The sequence below is a fragment of the Sorghum bicolor genome, chromosome 3 (genome assembly GCF_000003195.3).
Source record: "Sorghum bicolor cultivar BTx623 chromosome 3, Sorghum_bicolor_NCBIv3, whole genome shotgun sequence".
Taxonomy (NCBI): Eukaryota; Viridiplantae; Streptophyta; class Magnoliopsida; order Poales; family Poaceae; genus Sorghum; species Sorghum bicolor.
The window spans coordinates 63,262,494-63,277,271 of NC_012872.2; the positions used below are offsets into that span (position 1 = coordinate 63,262,494).

Consider the following 14,778-nt stretch of genomic DNA (forward strand, 5'->3'; position numbering starts at 1 on the left):
ACTGACTAAAGTAATTGGTAACCGAAATAAATGACATGCATACATGTCTTCTAAATCTGTCTTATTAGGAGAGATCACACCATTTTTTTATTATTTTATAAAATATACAAAACAACTAACAAAGCAGTCAGTGGAGCAAATGTTTTACCCGATTTCATGGTTACTTTACTCTTTAGCATATGTTTCCACATATGGACTCTCACAACAGTATATATGTTGTCCAAAATGCAACTATTGATATATTTCCATTTTAGAATAATGATCTACATACTACATACTTGTGTTTCCTCAAACTAGAATTATTTGCCTTAAGTGTACGTACGAATATGATCTACAGCAACAAATTTGTAGTACATTTTATGGTTATCAGAAAGCATCTTCCATATATGCTCAGCATAATCGGGTGCGTATCATGCGACAAGATATCATGGGCAATTCTCACGATTGTAAGATATGCTTTACAGATAAGCAGAAGCCATCCTTGAGATAGTAACAACGCTTTGCCCGGAGCGGATATCCAATGGTAGAACCGTTGCGTGTTGATTATTGTTGATTCGGATTCTTTTGACAACTGCTCACCACGAGAATTGACTTTCCAAAAAAAAAGGAAAGAAAAAGAATGAAGCAAGTCTGTGATTCAAAGTTCCCATTATCTGATAGTCAAGACGACGGATTTTCCACCTCCTTCGGAAGGCGCATGCATGGATGATTATATAAGTTGCACTTAGAAAATATGTAAAGAAGGCAAACATACTCCCTCTATCCTAAAATAGAAATAATTCTCGATTTTTTTAACTTTGACTAAATATAAATAAAAAATATTAAATATTTATAATACATAATTAGTATTATTAGATAAATTATTAAATATATAATCATAAATTTATAATACATTTATTTGGAGATATAAATGTTACACTATTTTCTATATAAATCTAATCAAAGTTGAAAAATTTTGTCCTGTGATGTAGCACGTGGATGCATGAAAGGGAGAGCAGAACATTTTCAATCAACCAACACAAGATTTTCTCTTTCTTTGTTCGCACAAAAAAAAAGATTTCCTTTTTCGTGGTAAGGCCGTCCCCAACACGGTGTCTAATTCCCTAGCTGATACGGAGGTGTGAGCATAAAAGAAAAATAAAAGGCATGAATTAGTCATTTATTATATGAAAGAGCCATGCTTCCTTATCACAATAAGAAAATTTAAACTTATTATAAAAATGTACTCAACAATTATAAGAAACTAGGTGAATTCCCCGCGCGTTGCCGCGGAATTTTCTTAAAAATCAATCATTATATACATAGCATTTCTATATGGTATTTAGTCTATTATGTATGTACACATATGAAGTTGACTTGCATGTATTTTATTGTATTAGATCTAGTAAAAAAATTGCTAAGCTAATAAAACAAAAACTAATATTTGATTACATTATAGAGAAATTAATTGATGATGAAACAAATAGCGTACGTACATGACTTATATGTGAATATATTAAAAATTTAAAGTATTTCACATAATATAATGACATGGTTAATTTTTATAATTAATATGGAATGACATGTACTTAATGGAGAATGATGTGGACATCTTACATGAAGAGATAAAAGATTTAGTGGGTCACTTAGTGGAAAATAATGTGGACACCTTGCATGAAGAGAGAATTCATCTAGTAGAGTTTAGCTTTATAAGAGTTATATATGAAAGGGCTAGCTCCCGAACAGAAGCTCTAACATCAGTTGCGACTTTATGGAGTGACATTAACTGGGCAATTGGAGACCCTAACCACGATGATAAATATGCCGTGAAGAGCCTGATGGCCGACAAAAGAAAGATAAGGAAACAAGAACTAGCCCTGCTTCATCTTATATTCTGTGAATACTCGAATATTTAATCTGAGGCCAGCACCACGAAGTGATAAGAAAGAATAAAACTTTCCAGCCCCCCTTTTACAAAGAGTGCAGAAATGATGACAAGGGGAGTGAATCAGGCAGCGTCAGTGGAGAATGAATAAAGCACCTAAAACCCATTCATTCTCTCCATTCTACCATTCTATACATTGGTTTGGGCAAGGACTCCGTACCACGGTACATTCATGCCATGCTGCTATACATGAGCTAGAGCTACAGAATGAGCCGAAGCCTTAAATACACAACATATCATGCATTTCACAAGCACGCTAACTCTCAGCTTTGCGCCAGTTGCCTGTCATGGAACATTTCCCCAAGTTGTTCGTATAGGTATTTTTGCTCCTCATAGGTTAGGTTTCTTATAATCTGAATGGAAAAAGAAGATAGAAATTGGTTAGAATGACAAAAGATAAATTGCTTAAAAAGGGGAGAATCACTCAAGATAAAGAAAATTAAGTAATAATGATCCTCACCTGATCCAAGATTATCTCAACAGAAAAGTTCTGAGGTGCAATGAACGATTGGTGGTATATGTATGCAAACACTGCCATAACCATCTGGGGAAATCAAGCAGAAATCTATGTTAAGCTAGTGTACAGACCAGACTGGTAGTTAAGTATGGGGTTTCTTCAGCTTGGCAGGATTTTTTTCCCCCAGCAAGTATTTCACAAACATCAAACACATTTATACTCAATAAAAGGTAACATGTATGCATAAAAGGAGAAATACCAAAACAATCCACAGAAATGAGGTTGCTACTGCTGCCATCATTAGGCTTAGACATTTGGTTCAATTGATTGTTCTGTAGCTCATGGTTAGATTAGCCACAGCACAAAGGCCGCCTCTTAAATTATTTCAATAGAATGAGAATGTTAAAAGCTTGCATAACCATAGGCCAGTAACATTTCCCTATCCCTATAGCTAAAATGTTTCGTGAGATACTTACTTGACAATCCATTCTATCAGTAATTCCACCATGCCCAGGTATGCTGTCACCAAAATCCTACATTTTTTATATAAAAAAAAAGATGTATCATTTTGAGTAAAACAATTTTATTGATGCAAACAATGAAGTGGTGTATACCTTTATTTTGAATGCCCTCTTGAAGCCACTCGCAAAAAATCCTCCAAATGGTGCTATTATCGATGCAAATAAACCTAGGGCTAAAGCATGCCACTGCACAGGCATAATGGCTAGTTCTTTCCATGGGAACTGTGAAGAGACGCATGTAATCAAACAGAGTACAAAATCAAACATCTAGAAACTCTAGAAAGATAACGCAAAACCAATGATGATGCAGTAGAGTAAATATCAGTAATTGTAGTATATATAAGTAACACTAATAAATAAAATAAAATAAACATGAGATGATATTAGCTGGTAAAATGAATCAAGCAAAACTCAATCTGCCTTTTCAGTTGAGAACATCAGAGTAATTATTAAAATCAACCAACTAGGAGGAACTAGGTGGCATTGCATATAAGAAGAAATAAGCACCAAAGTTCGAGTTTGAAGAAATTTGAACCCGGTTGGTGAATATGTACACCTACACCTCCCATCGAGTTAGATTTAGTTCTTTATTAGAATTTAGAAACAAGCTAGGGGCATGATTATGATTGTTTGACCATGGTGCAGGCATATCCAAGTATTTTCTCCATTGATCTATCATCAAGAACCAAAGTTCAAGAAGGTGCTAGGCGCTGACCCATAGCCTAGCGCTTAGGCTAGCCTAGGCGAGCCTAGGTGTTTCAAGGTGTTTCCATATCCATGCATATTTACTTCAAAGTCTAAAAAGAAAAGGAGAAATAGGAGACCAGTGGGCCAAGAATTATACAAGAAGGCCCATAAAAGCAGCCCAAGCCCAAGCCCAAGTCTGAACAGCAAACCTTATCCCTAACCTCACCTCCCAACCTTATCTATTCCCTGCTCACCACACGACTCGCAAGTCGTGACTGGCCGCACCACGCGACACCCCTCTGCCTCCGTGCCGCCCGCCGCCCCCGTCCCTGTCTCCTCAGTGCTCACCCCCCGTCCCTGCCTCCTCCGAGCTGCTCACAAGCCCCAGCCCCAGCCTCCTCCACGCTGCTCGCCGGCCCCAGTCCCTGTCTCCTCCGCCGCCGCCTGCATACACCCATGCCCGTCGTCCGACTCCGTTTGAGGTTGTTCCTCCCTCACCAGCGACCTCCGGACGCCTAGGGGTCCGCCTACCCCCATAGGCCAGGCGGAACCCCCTCGCCTCCCACTTAGTCGCGCCTAGGCAAAGCATTGTCTACTAGTGTTCTTAAAATATGCACTACTCAGACCATGTGCCACCCATCACAACTCACTGTATTATTCAATTGTTTATAATAAGATGCGTAATGTGTTCCATTGCAAGATGGTTATCTTTTATCCAATTGCAAGTTATTTAAACTGTGTTCTACACAGCAACATTAATAGAAGAGGGGTTATTTTGAGGAACATTTATGATTGGGATTGCATAGATGCCATCTTAGAGTACAGGATATAAACATTGAGCAAAAAACGTTTTCCCTCACCCAATGTGGCACCCACTCTCCCAATGAGTAATGCTCTGGCTTAAACATTGGACCAGGATCACAATAAAGCCACCCAGTTGACAGATCCTGAAATTATTTGCATAAAAAAATTAGCAACACAACAGCAACTTAGCCATACAACAATCATATTCTGAAGAAAATCTACAACCTTTCTTGGGCATGTCAACCATTGGGAATGGCCCATTACATTTGCTAACTGCCACATAAAAAAGGAAGTAAGCAACACATCTTGAACTAAAAACAAATAGCAACTTTTTTTTACGGACAGAAATTAATAGTGGATTGTTATTTAAAAAATCAACCCCTTAAGGGTTGTATTCAGGTGTATTCCCAGGAGAACATAAACCATGAGTAGCCAAATAAATCTTCACCTTGCAACATGTTTAAAACTTGTAAGGTTGATAATGAATTGGTTTTGTCCCACAAGTCATCTTTGGATCAAAGGCAGGTCTAGATTAATTGAAATGTCACCAGACGTTCATTATCAGACTGCAATAGTTCGAGTGTCTCTGACTTTCAGTGTTTCTACCTTTAACGGTTTGGTAAATATGGAGGCATGAATGCAACATTGAGTCACAGAAAATGCGCCGAGGGTTTTCTGTTTTTTATCTATGTAATGGACAAAAAATATCAAAGGCTTCAATACATATCAAAAGCTTCTGTGAGTTTCGAAAGGGAAAAGCACCTAGTACACGAGAAATACATGAGTAACATAATTGAAGTGCAAGTGATCAATGAGAAGGGAGATCAGAGTTTTGCTGGTGACTGATAGCTAACAAAAGAAAAGGTGGGTGCTTAGTAACCTGTAATTCAGTAACTGACCACACGTGCATATACAGGAAAAACATAAGTGGGAATACTATAACACACCAGGGACCAGGGAAACATTAGCATTAGAAGATAGAAGTAAAGCCTCTAATTTAGACATGTTTCCAAGTAGGCCTATACTTCAAGACAACGCGCCATTACACGTGCATAAAAACAAAGGCGTAAGGCTATAAACAAATGTCATCATTTCAAAAAAATAAAATAAACGTTGCTATAAAATTATCCTGATGAGAAATCGAGAATTGAACTAAATCTCACCAGAAATGCAGAGATGATAGTTGTCACTGATGCACCAATAAAACCTTCCCAAGTTTTCTTTGGGGACAACTTGATTAATGGTGTTCTCCCAAGAAAGAACCCAAATAAATAAGCAAAAATATCGTTGATCACAATAAGTGAAGCAGGCAAAAGAAACCTGAGTAAACATAAGATTGTAAGTGCACGGAGTTCATTAATTGTAGCATAATACAAATTACTTATGTAAGTTAAACAATCAGGACAAATATCTTCCACAATATATATTTAGAGATATGCATCACTGACATAGTCCCATAGAATAACCCAAACTCAACTCAAATTGAAAAAATAAAAGAGAAGAATACTTCCCATGAAGAAGTGCAAAAAAGAAAATATCAAGGCACAGAACTCAGACAGGGGCAGGGCTACAAAAGATATTCTGCAACATCTAAAGTGTTTACTAAGTCGTCCGACGAATCTCCGTTAGTCACAATTAGTCAGGTTTATTGGTCCATGGACCACAAAAATCCACAAATAGGCACTCCAACCTCCAAGGCAACTAGTGCAATTACAAATTTGATCGTTGAATTAATCATGATTAGTCATCTTATTAGCTTAGGGACAACTAGCCAGGAGAGAAAGTTGTGAGCTCGTCAGCTGGTCTTGGGGTTCGGCACTGGGATATTTTTGTTTTGGCCCACAAGTAAATGACCATGTTTGATGCTTGCTTTGTTTACCAATTTATGATAGTGTATCCCTGTGCAGTTTGCAGTTGTGCACTGGTGCTATAGTCTAGTAGCAGTACTTAACTACTTAACACTTGGCAAATACCAAATAGACTGCTCAACTAGCCGACTAGCCACCGACTAACCGGACCTGATCGATTAATTGGGATTAGTCAGCTGATCAGTGTACCCATATGGCTAAGAAATTAGAAAATGCTGGATGAAATTATAAGCCTTTGCTATCACACAAGCTCTTTCAGGCCAATACAGCCAACCGAGAGCGTGGTACCAATGTTGCTGAAGTAACAAATGCAGACTGTAAATGATGTAAAGAAGCTCAAGGTTACTATATTTTTTACAGCTGTAGAAAAAATAAGGCAATTAAGTCCAAAATTCTAATGAATCTGCAAGTTTAGAGCCGATGAAAGACAAAATTGCACAATTCCTTTTCCGTAAGACAATGAAATTTTCAGATGATGGTGGAAATACCAGATAAATACATGTCTAACCTAAACTGAACAAAAACAGCTAATCACTCCATGTATCCCAAAAAGTTGAAACTCTAAACAGGATATTCATAAAGAAATGAATCACTTACCAGAATATCCCTTCAAATATGTTTGCGACAGTGAAAGCAGACTGTCCAAAAACCGTTAAAAGTATCATGTGCGTCCAGGCATACTGTTTGAACTGATACTTGTATGTCTTTTTCTTGAGAGTCAAAATAAACCATACAAACCCTGGATCAATGGAGCCATAAATACTAACTTTTTGCAAGATACGAACCAGAAATTCATGATAAGCAGGTTAGTTGCCAACACATGCAATCAAGTGAAATTCATGACAACCAGAAATACATTATACTTTGAAGATAACTAGTATGTATGCAAGTATGTAACAGTAATCACTTAGGCCTCGTTTGGAAGCTAGTGTATTGAGGTGTATCGGGCCTCAAACCTGCCTCCCGTGCATCACAGCCCACGTCGGGGTGAGCTCCCACGCTCGGCCGAAACTCGCATTTGGCTGTGCAAGTATTGGAATGGGTCACCCCGTGATCCATGTCAATCCACGCGTGAGAGAAAAATCTCCACCCCAGGTGTGGAATCACGACCACCGAGTCGCGACCTCGGGTGCTCCTCGTCGCCTGTACACGGTGCTCTGGTTTAAATTATTTTCACGTAGTTGTGAACTCGACATGGATTGGGTGAGTGGGAGGGATTAACCCAATCCACGAGTGGGGCAGGTTACATGTGTATAGAATACACGATCAGCCAAACGAACCCTTAGGCAGGCATGTATGATCACTTAGTCACTTAGGCAACCATGTATGAGGGACGGAGTGGGGGGGTGGGGGGGGGGATTGGGGGTTCGGGGAGGTTTCCAGAAATATGTAAAATGAGGTGATATGTCCAATAATCAAATCTAATGGACATAAAATTTCCATCCGCTAATGTTCATATGAAGAATAACACAAAACACAACCGTGAATTCTCCCATTAAAATAAAATGGACAACTACTGACCAAACAACTAGCACAATTTGCGGAAAAACATTGAATCAATTATGGGATTCCTTGAAATAAATCTAGCATAGTTACTATAATATGTTAAATACTATTGATAGGAAAGGATAGGATATAGTCTGTTTTGTCCCCATCCACTCCAAACTGTAGGTTGTTTTGGTAATGTCCTAAGTCAAATTTCTCTAACTTTAACAAAATTTTTAGAAAAATATATTAACATCAGCAATACCATATACTTGAAAGATCAAGAACATTTCATGGTGAATTTTACAAAACTAATTTCACTTTGTAGATATTGGTGTATTTTCCTATAAACTTGGTCAACAATAGAGAGAATTGACTTAAGACAAAACAAAAATGGCCTACATTTTGGAAGTGGGGGAGTATAAGAACTTTTAACACAAGATCAAACTGGAAAAACAGAATCACTTTGAATATTCCAAATTGAATATGAAGTTTTTGTAACAGATTTACTAGAGGAAACTATTGCATGTTCCATGGGATACTGAGCCTACCTGCAATATAAAGAAAATAGCAGATAAACATCTGATACTTTATTAGGCCACTGACAACCTTATAAAGCAAGTGATCTGAAGTTACTGTATTCACAAGCTGCCGACTAAGAAAGCGTCCATAAGTGTACAGCATTGCCGTGAAAAAGAAGTGCCTACAATAGGAAATAACACTTGTGCATAAATGACACAAGAAAAAAACTGTTGAAAAGCATGGCAACTTTGAGATTGACAAATTTCTGTTTAAACTTAGTAGAATCAAAATAACCCATAGCTTACCAATTCAGTAGCCTGAACCCTGGCAGTTGTTTCTCTTCACTGGATTTTCTAAGTAGGTTGAAAAGCTCTCTTGCCATGTATATTTGAATCACAACCACCATAGCCCAGATATATAGATGACCCATATAAATAGTAAAGGCAAAGCCTCCAATCATCCATATTGTAGAATATGTACGGATAAGCATTGATTTATACTTGCTCTGATCATTAACAAGCAATGGCTGTCCATTAGCTCTATTCCCATCTGCGGTAGCCTGAAGAAAATGATCATGATTAATTACGAGAAAAGAGCACCTGAAACAGGCTGCTGCTCTAGCTTGAACCAGAGTGCAATAATAATGAGCAAAAGGAAGAAAAAATTACTAACTTCAGTTGGATGTTTGCGGCGTCTTAAGCGCCCTACATGAGAAGCAGAAACATCGCTAGAGCTAGTGTCCCCTTGCATCACTGGTACTCCAAAGTTACTAAAAAGAAAAAAGAAAAGGTAAACAGTCAATCAGACCAGATTTGATTACAAGATGAATAAAAATAGTGTAGAAATCAATGCACATACAGATAAATCAATGAGCATAGGATCAATTAAAATTCCTTGGAACAGAACGCTTGATGCTCTGCTAAAATCCAGGGGTACACTGACTGAACACCGGGCAACCAAATTTCACTGTAACACTAAATCCGAAGAGGTCTCAAACACAGAACGTGTGGACAGCCGTTTCAGCTGAAACAGAACCCCAGGCAGTTTCGGGAAAAAAAACACAAACAAGTACCCAAAAGGCAAACTACTTCAGATAATTGGAGCACTGATCCCAGGAAGGAATGTTTGGATTTCAGGGACAGCAAAGAAACTAACAAAACAAGCAATCATCCATCCAACTCCAACCAATCTAGGGTTCCTCACCCCACCAGCAAAGGTGGGGTGTTTTAAACGGAGGAGACGTGCAAAGGCGGGCTAAGCGCGGCCCCGCGAGCCATGGTACGGGGAGAGGAATGGAGGAAGGGGATTGGTGAGGACTGAGGAGGGACTTTGCCAAGGCGGGGAGTACTTTTTCCTCAGTACAGTCTCCCGCCGCAACCCAGAAAAATACGTATTGCTTCCTTCCCTGTGGCACGGGAAGTGCTTTGTCAAGCCTACGGGCCTTGCTTGCCTTGTCCCCGCACCCGCGCAACAGACAAGCACATCGCTCTCGCGATTATTAATGGCTGCGCGCAACCGCTCATCTAGAGCCGTCCCAAATCGTCTCAATTAACAACCGAGGCACCACCCTCCAGCTAACATAATTCGACGGGCGGACAGCTGACAGTTGCAAGTCCGTGATGAGATATTCCCCCAAAAGCAACGAGTCGCCGCCGGCGCAAACAACACCGCCGTGAACTAACCACCTTGGCGCCAACAATCCAGAGCAAGCACGCCATAAGCTGAAGTGCTAAACCGACGCAGGAATCTTGCCGGCGCAACAGCGAAAAGTAGCGTCACTGGGGGACGGAGATACCTCGAGGTCGCGGAGCAGGAGAGGGTGGCTCCGGAGGGGGAGACCAGGGGAGTACGCAGCAGCACCGCCGCCACGCCGGCGATGGGGGCGGCGCGCGTGGAGCGGGATTCTCTGGAGAGAGAGAGAGAGAGAGAGAGAGAGAGAGAGAGAGAGAGAGAGAGAGCAGGCGTGCTTCGGGAAGGGCGGAGAGGGGAAGAGACGCCTGCGAGAGAGTTGTGGCGCTCGGTCTCCCCAGCTGCTGCTCGTCTGTCGCCGCGGGAATTGGAATTCCTTTCTTTGGCCCCTCTTTGGCACATGGTTCTCCACGGCGGCTTGTGAAGCCAAAAATGCTTAAGCCCCAAAAAATTTTACAAAACAGATACAGTAGCACTTTCGTTTGTTTGTGACAAATATTATCCAATCATGGACTAACTAGACTCAAAAGATTCATCTCATCAATTCCGACCAAACTATATAATTAGTTTTTATTTTTGTCTATATTTAATACTCCATGCATGCGTCTAAAGATTCGATGTGACGGGGAATCTGAAAAAATTTGCAAAATTTTTTTGGAAGTAAACAAGGCCTTATTATTCGTTGATTAGGATGTCAATTAAATAAAAAAAGTTGATAGGGCAATCTAATTAAAAAGAGAGAGAAAATGTTTTCCAAAATAGAAACCATGCTTACACAATAATCAAGACATGAAGAGATGTGATAGGTAAATGATATAGAGAGAAGACATGTGATTACACAAAAGATATTTCGTAGAAACTATTCATTAAGAATATACTCCCTTCATTCCAAATTATAAGTCATTCCAATTTTATTAGGGAGTCAATACCTCAAGTTTGATAAAAATTTATCATTGGATTCTTCGTAATGATATAAAAAATTTTATTAGTAAGTATCATTGGATTCTTCATTAGTTATACTTTTATACTTTTATAGTATATCTCTTTGATGTCATTAATTATTGTAATTCTCTCTATATTTTGGTCAAATTTTAAATACCTTGACTCTTCAGAAAAAATAGAATGGCCTAAAATTTAGGACAGAGAGAGTAGTTTCTATACATAATGATTCCATTTTACAAGTAGTGACTCGTATAAATTAATAGGTAAAAAAACTAGTTGTAGTTTTCAACATCGAGACTCCTAAAAGTGAGTTTGCCAAATCAGATAATCAGATAATGGCCATTTGACCTAGTCGATTGACCTAAAAAAATCTACCTGATTTGATCCACCAGTGCGTTTGTCAAATTTCAGTTGTCGGGTCATGCTCAGGCAAAGGATTTGATCTGCCATTTTTTTTTAGAAACCTCGCGAGAACTATTTTCTCCTTCTTTAAATCACCGCGAGGAATAAAAGTATTATTCGCTTGTTTTAAAAGTCATGGCTAAAAGTACTATTCGTTAATTTATTAAAAGAGAAAAATACTACTAACTAGTTTCAAAAAAAAAAGAAAAATATTAATAACTAATAAAAAAAGTACGACTTATAAGACAAACGAACATATTCTAAATTGACCATGTATGTGTCTGAGGGAACTCCCATCAGGGAACGGGGCTCAAGTGCTATGCTATTTATAAGCCGAGAGGATAACTAGACAAGGGTGTTAGAGTTGATAGTGGGAATTAGGACCAGAATTTAACTTTTAGTCGCAATTCTTTGTTTGCTTCCTGGAGAAAATAAGTAATGGAATTCTTGTCCCTTGTTTGGTACGGGATTTTCGAATGAGGAAGTACAGGACAAATCATGATGGAAGGTGAGTATATAATTATCCTTCATTAAAAGCATATAATTCTCACATCTCTTTTTTTAAAATGACTAATAAGAGTTTGTCCTCTAAACTTTCATTTATCCCACCAAAACTTCCAATCTCACAAAACAAACAAATAAAAATAACTGAAATCCTACCTACAAATTGGTATTCTCTCATTTTAATTACCATCAAAACCATACCTGCCATAAATATCATGGTGACCTGTTGACACACAAGGGAGCCAATAAATTTTTTGTCGTATATGCTAGGATGTACTTATTTCATCTAGTTAACTATTTTGAACTCTAATCTAACAATTATATAGAAAACTATTGATATATATATATGGTGCATACTTATATTATTAGATTAATCATTGAATATATTTTATAATAAAGTTAACTAGAAATACAAATGTTGATAATATTTTCTATAAATTTAAGAAAGTTTTGACTAGTATGAACCCTATGTGAAGTGGCCAAAGGGCTCCTTTTGAAATGCACATATTCGTTCGCCTTGTTTTATCTTTTATGCTGTCACAAAAAAAAATGGCTGGACTGGTTGCAGATTTTGCGTTGATTTTGCTAGCGCCATGCATGCTTGTTTAGAAGCAGCGATCGCATTGGCACACAGCTGCGAATGCGATGGGCGCCGATAGCCATAATGTAGGTTCCAAGGAGACAGCGGGCCTCGAGCACGTTGATTAACATCTGTGTGGCGCCGCCGGCGAGTCGGGTCATACTCCCTTTGCCATCGCTGACCATTGACGTGACGCGCTGTGCATGTTTGGCTGTTTGCTCACTTCAAACTCACGCAGCTAGCAGATTGGAGATGAAAAAAATTTACATAAGGTGTCGAAAGGATGTCGGAAAGGGTTTTAGAAACTAATAAAAAAACAAATTACATAACTCGTCTAGAAACTGCAAGATAAATCTATTAAGCATAATTAATCTGTCATTAGGGCACTCACAATGCAAGACTCTATCACAGAGTCTAAGACAATTAATTACATATTATTTATAATATTTTGCTGATGTGGCAGTATATTTATTGAAGAAAGAGATAGAAAAAATAAGACTCCAAGTCTTATTTAGACTATAAGTTCACATTATTCGAGGTAATAAATAACTTTAGACTCTTTGATAGAGTCTGCATTGTGAGTGCTCTTAGCATATGTAGGTTACTGTAGCACTTAAGACTAATCATAGACTAACTAATTGCAAAGTTTGGTCAAAATTAATGAGACGAATCTTTTGAGCCTAGTTAGTCTATGATTGGATAATATTTATCAAATACAAACGAAAGTGCTACAGTGTCGATTTCCCAATAAATTTTGTAACTAAACAAGGCCTTGTTTAGTTTCGAAAACTGAAAAGTTTTCGAAACTGTAGCACTTTCGTTTTTATTTGACAAACATTATCTAATTATAGAGTAATTAGGTTTAAAAGATTCATCTCGTGATTTACACGTAAACTGTGCAATTAATTTTTATTTTTGTCTATATTTAATAATCAATACATGTGGCGTAAGATTCGATGTGACGGATAATCTTAAAAAGATTTTGGTTATTGGATGAACTCAACAATGCGCAAGGCCTGGTAGTGGCAGACCGCAGACCTGGTGCTGGATGCGCGATGTCTCACGCCCATGCGAAGAAGTATCGGTACCCCGTACCCGTGCGTGAACCCCTGCGGCTGCGGGCGTACAGCGTACCCCTACCGCCTGGGCTGTACACCTGCTGTGTTATCCTTTACGCCCCGTTTTGTAAGGAGGCCAAGCTTTCGTGTACACACATGGGACACACGCACACGCTCTCACAGCTCAAAAAGCGTGCCATTATCGAGGTGCTTAAGGAAAGTCCCCGCAACAACTTATATGCTCTGCATCGGTTCTCTTCGCTTTCGGTGTGGGGTGGACTGTGGAGCACGAATATAAGGCATTACATACACAGATGGGACGTGGGAATAATGTACTATAGTAGTATAATCGAATCGATGCCTGTCACGTGATAAGGGCACCTTTGGAGTTCCTACCTTCCCCAGGTGGCGAATGGGGGGCCAAGATGCGAGCGCAGAGGCTACATGGGCTAGCTGGGCCATGAGAGGTCGTCGCAAAACCTCAGCCCATGAACAGACGTGACAGTCTCACAGGCCTTGTTTAACTTAGAGCTAACTAAGTTAAACAGCCCTAAAGGCTCCCTAACCCTAAGTTAGGAGGCCATCCTGTCAAAAAAAAAGTTAGGAGGCCATGAATCACGGATTTCATACTTTACGAACTACTAGTCCGTTCCGCACGCCGGCGCAGCCGGCCGCCGCCGCGCTCTCCTCTGCACACGCTCCTCGCTCTCGAACTTCGCCTTCTCAACATCGCACATTCGCACCAAAGACAAACCAGATTTGCTGATGGCAGCAGTTGAATAACCTTTCGAAGATTATAAAAAGTTATAGTTGTAAAACAAGCGAGTTCTGATCACACCATTTTATTTTTGTATAATCAATTTTTCAAAACAAAACCCATATGAATATATAGTTAAATAACATTTTGTTGAAAAACAATTTTCTCGTGATGATATTGCAATTTTTTGGTTAAGCAGTGCAGCGTTCTACGTTAATGATCTATGTCCCACCTAAAAAATGTCCTAGTTTTAGGAGAATAATATTTCAGATTTAGCACCAGTATTAGAACAATAAAAATGTTTCATACATAGTACATTTCTTTTTGATAAAAGGATAATTTATATTCGGCTTCATCTATCAACTTATAGAATCAGGCTAATTATTATAATATTTCGTCCATAAACACACCCTCTAGCTGTAAATAAATCAGTTTACAACCAAATAAAAGAAAAACCAAAATGATGATTAAGTTTTGACTAAACATGACTAATATGTCTAGATGACAACCATCCATTGGAACCAAAGAACTGCAAAGCTGACTGATAATGGAAGTATGCAGCCGAGTCATCAACCAGC

At 38.8% G+C, this 14,778-nt stretch overlaps 1 protein-coding gene across 2 annotated transcripts; it reads right to left on the reverse strand.

Annotated features, from left to right (window-relative positions):
- Positions 1,837 to 10,342, reverse strand: LOC8079222 (phosphatidate cytidylyltransferase 1). Of its 2 annotated transcripts, none has more exons than XM_021456871.1 (12): positions 10,064 to 10,342; positions 8,941 to 9,037; positions 8,574 to 8,827; positions 8,298 to 8,449; positions 6,859 to 7,000; positions 5,557 to 5,713; positions 4,619 to 4,666; positions 4,450 to 4,536; positions 2,996 to 3,124; positions 2,858 to 2,914; positions 2,385 to 2,468; positions 1,837 to 2,277 (listed from the first exon to the last, which is right to left on the reverse strand). In XM_021456871.1, the coding sequence occupies exons 2-12, from the start codon at positions 9,016 to 9,018 to the stop codon at positions 2,188 to 2,190; spliced, it is 1,278 nt and encodes a 425-aa protein (XP_021312546.1). In that variant the 5' UTR covers positions 9,019 to 9,037; positions 10,064 to 10,342; the 3' UTR covers positions 1,837 to 2,187. The 2 variants fall into 2 exon arrangements, with proteins under 2 accessions (XP_021312546.1, XP_002458522.1); XM_002458477.2 differs by lacking the exon at positions 10,064 to 10,342 and adding an exon at positions 9,127 to 9,648 and having other exon boundaries at positions 1,881 to 2,277.

Bases quoted from the DNA above. Each gene is read 5' to 3' on its own strand.
- LOC8079222 (XM_021456871.1), bottom strand. From the start codon at position 9,018: ATGCAAGGGGACACTAGCTCTAGCGATGTTTCTGCTTCTCATGTAGGG. The intron at 8,828-8,940 runs GTTAGTAATTTT...CATTTTCTTCAG, and splicing joins GCCGCAAACATCCAACTGAA to GCTACCGCAGATGGGAATAG. The intron at 5,714-6,858 runs GTAAGTGATTCA...ATGTTTACTCAG, and splicing joins ATATTTGAAGGGATATTCTG to GTTTCTTTTGCCTGCTTCAC.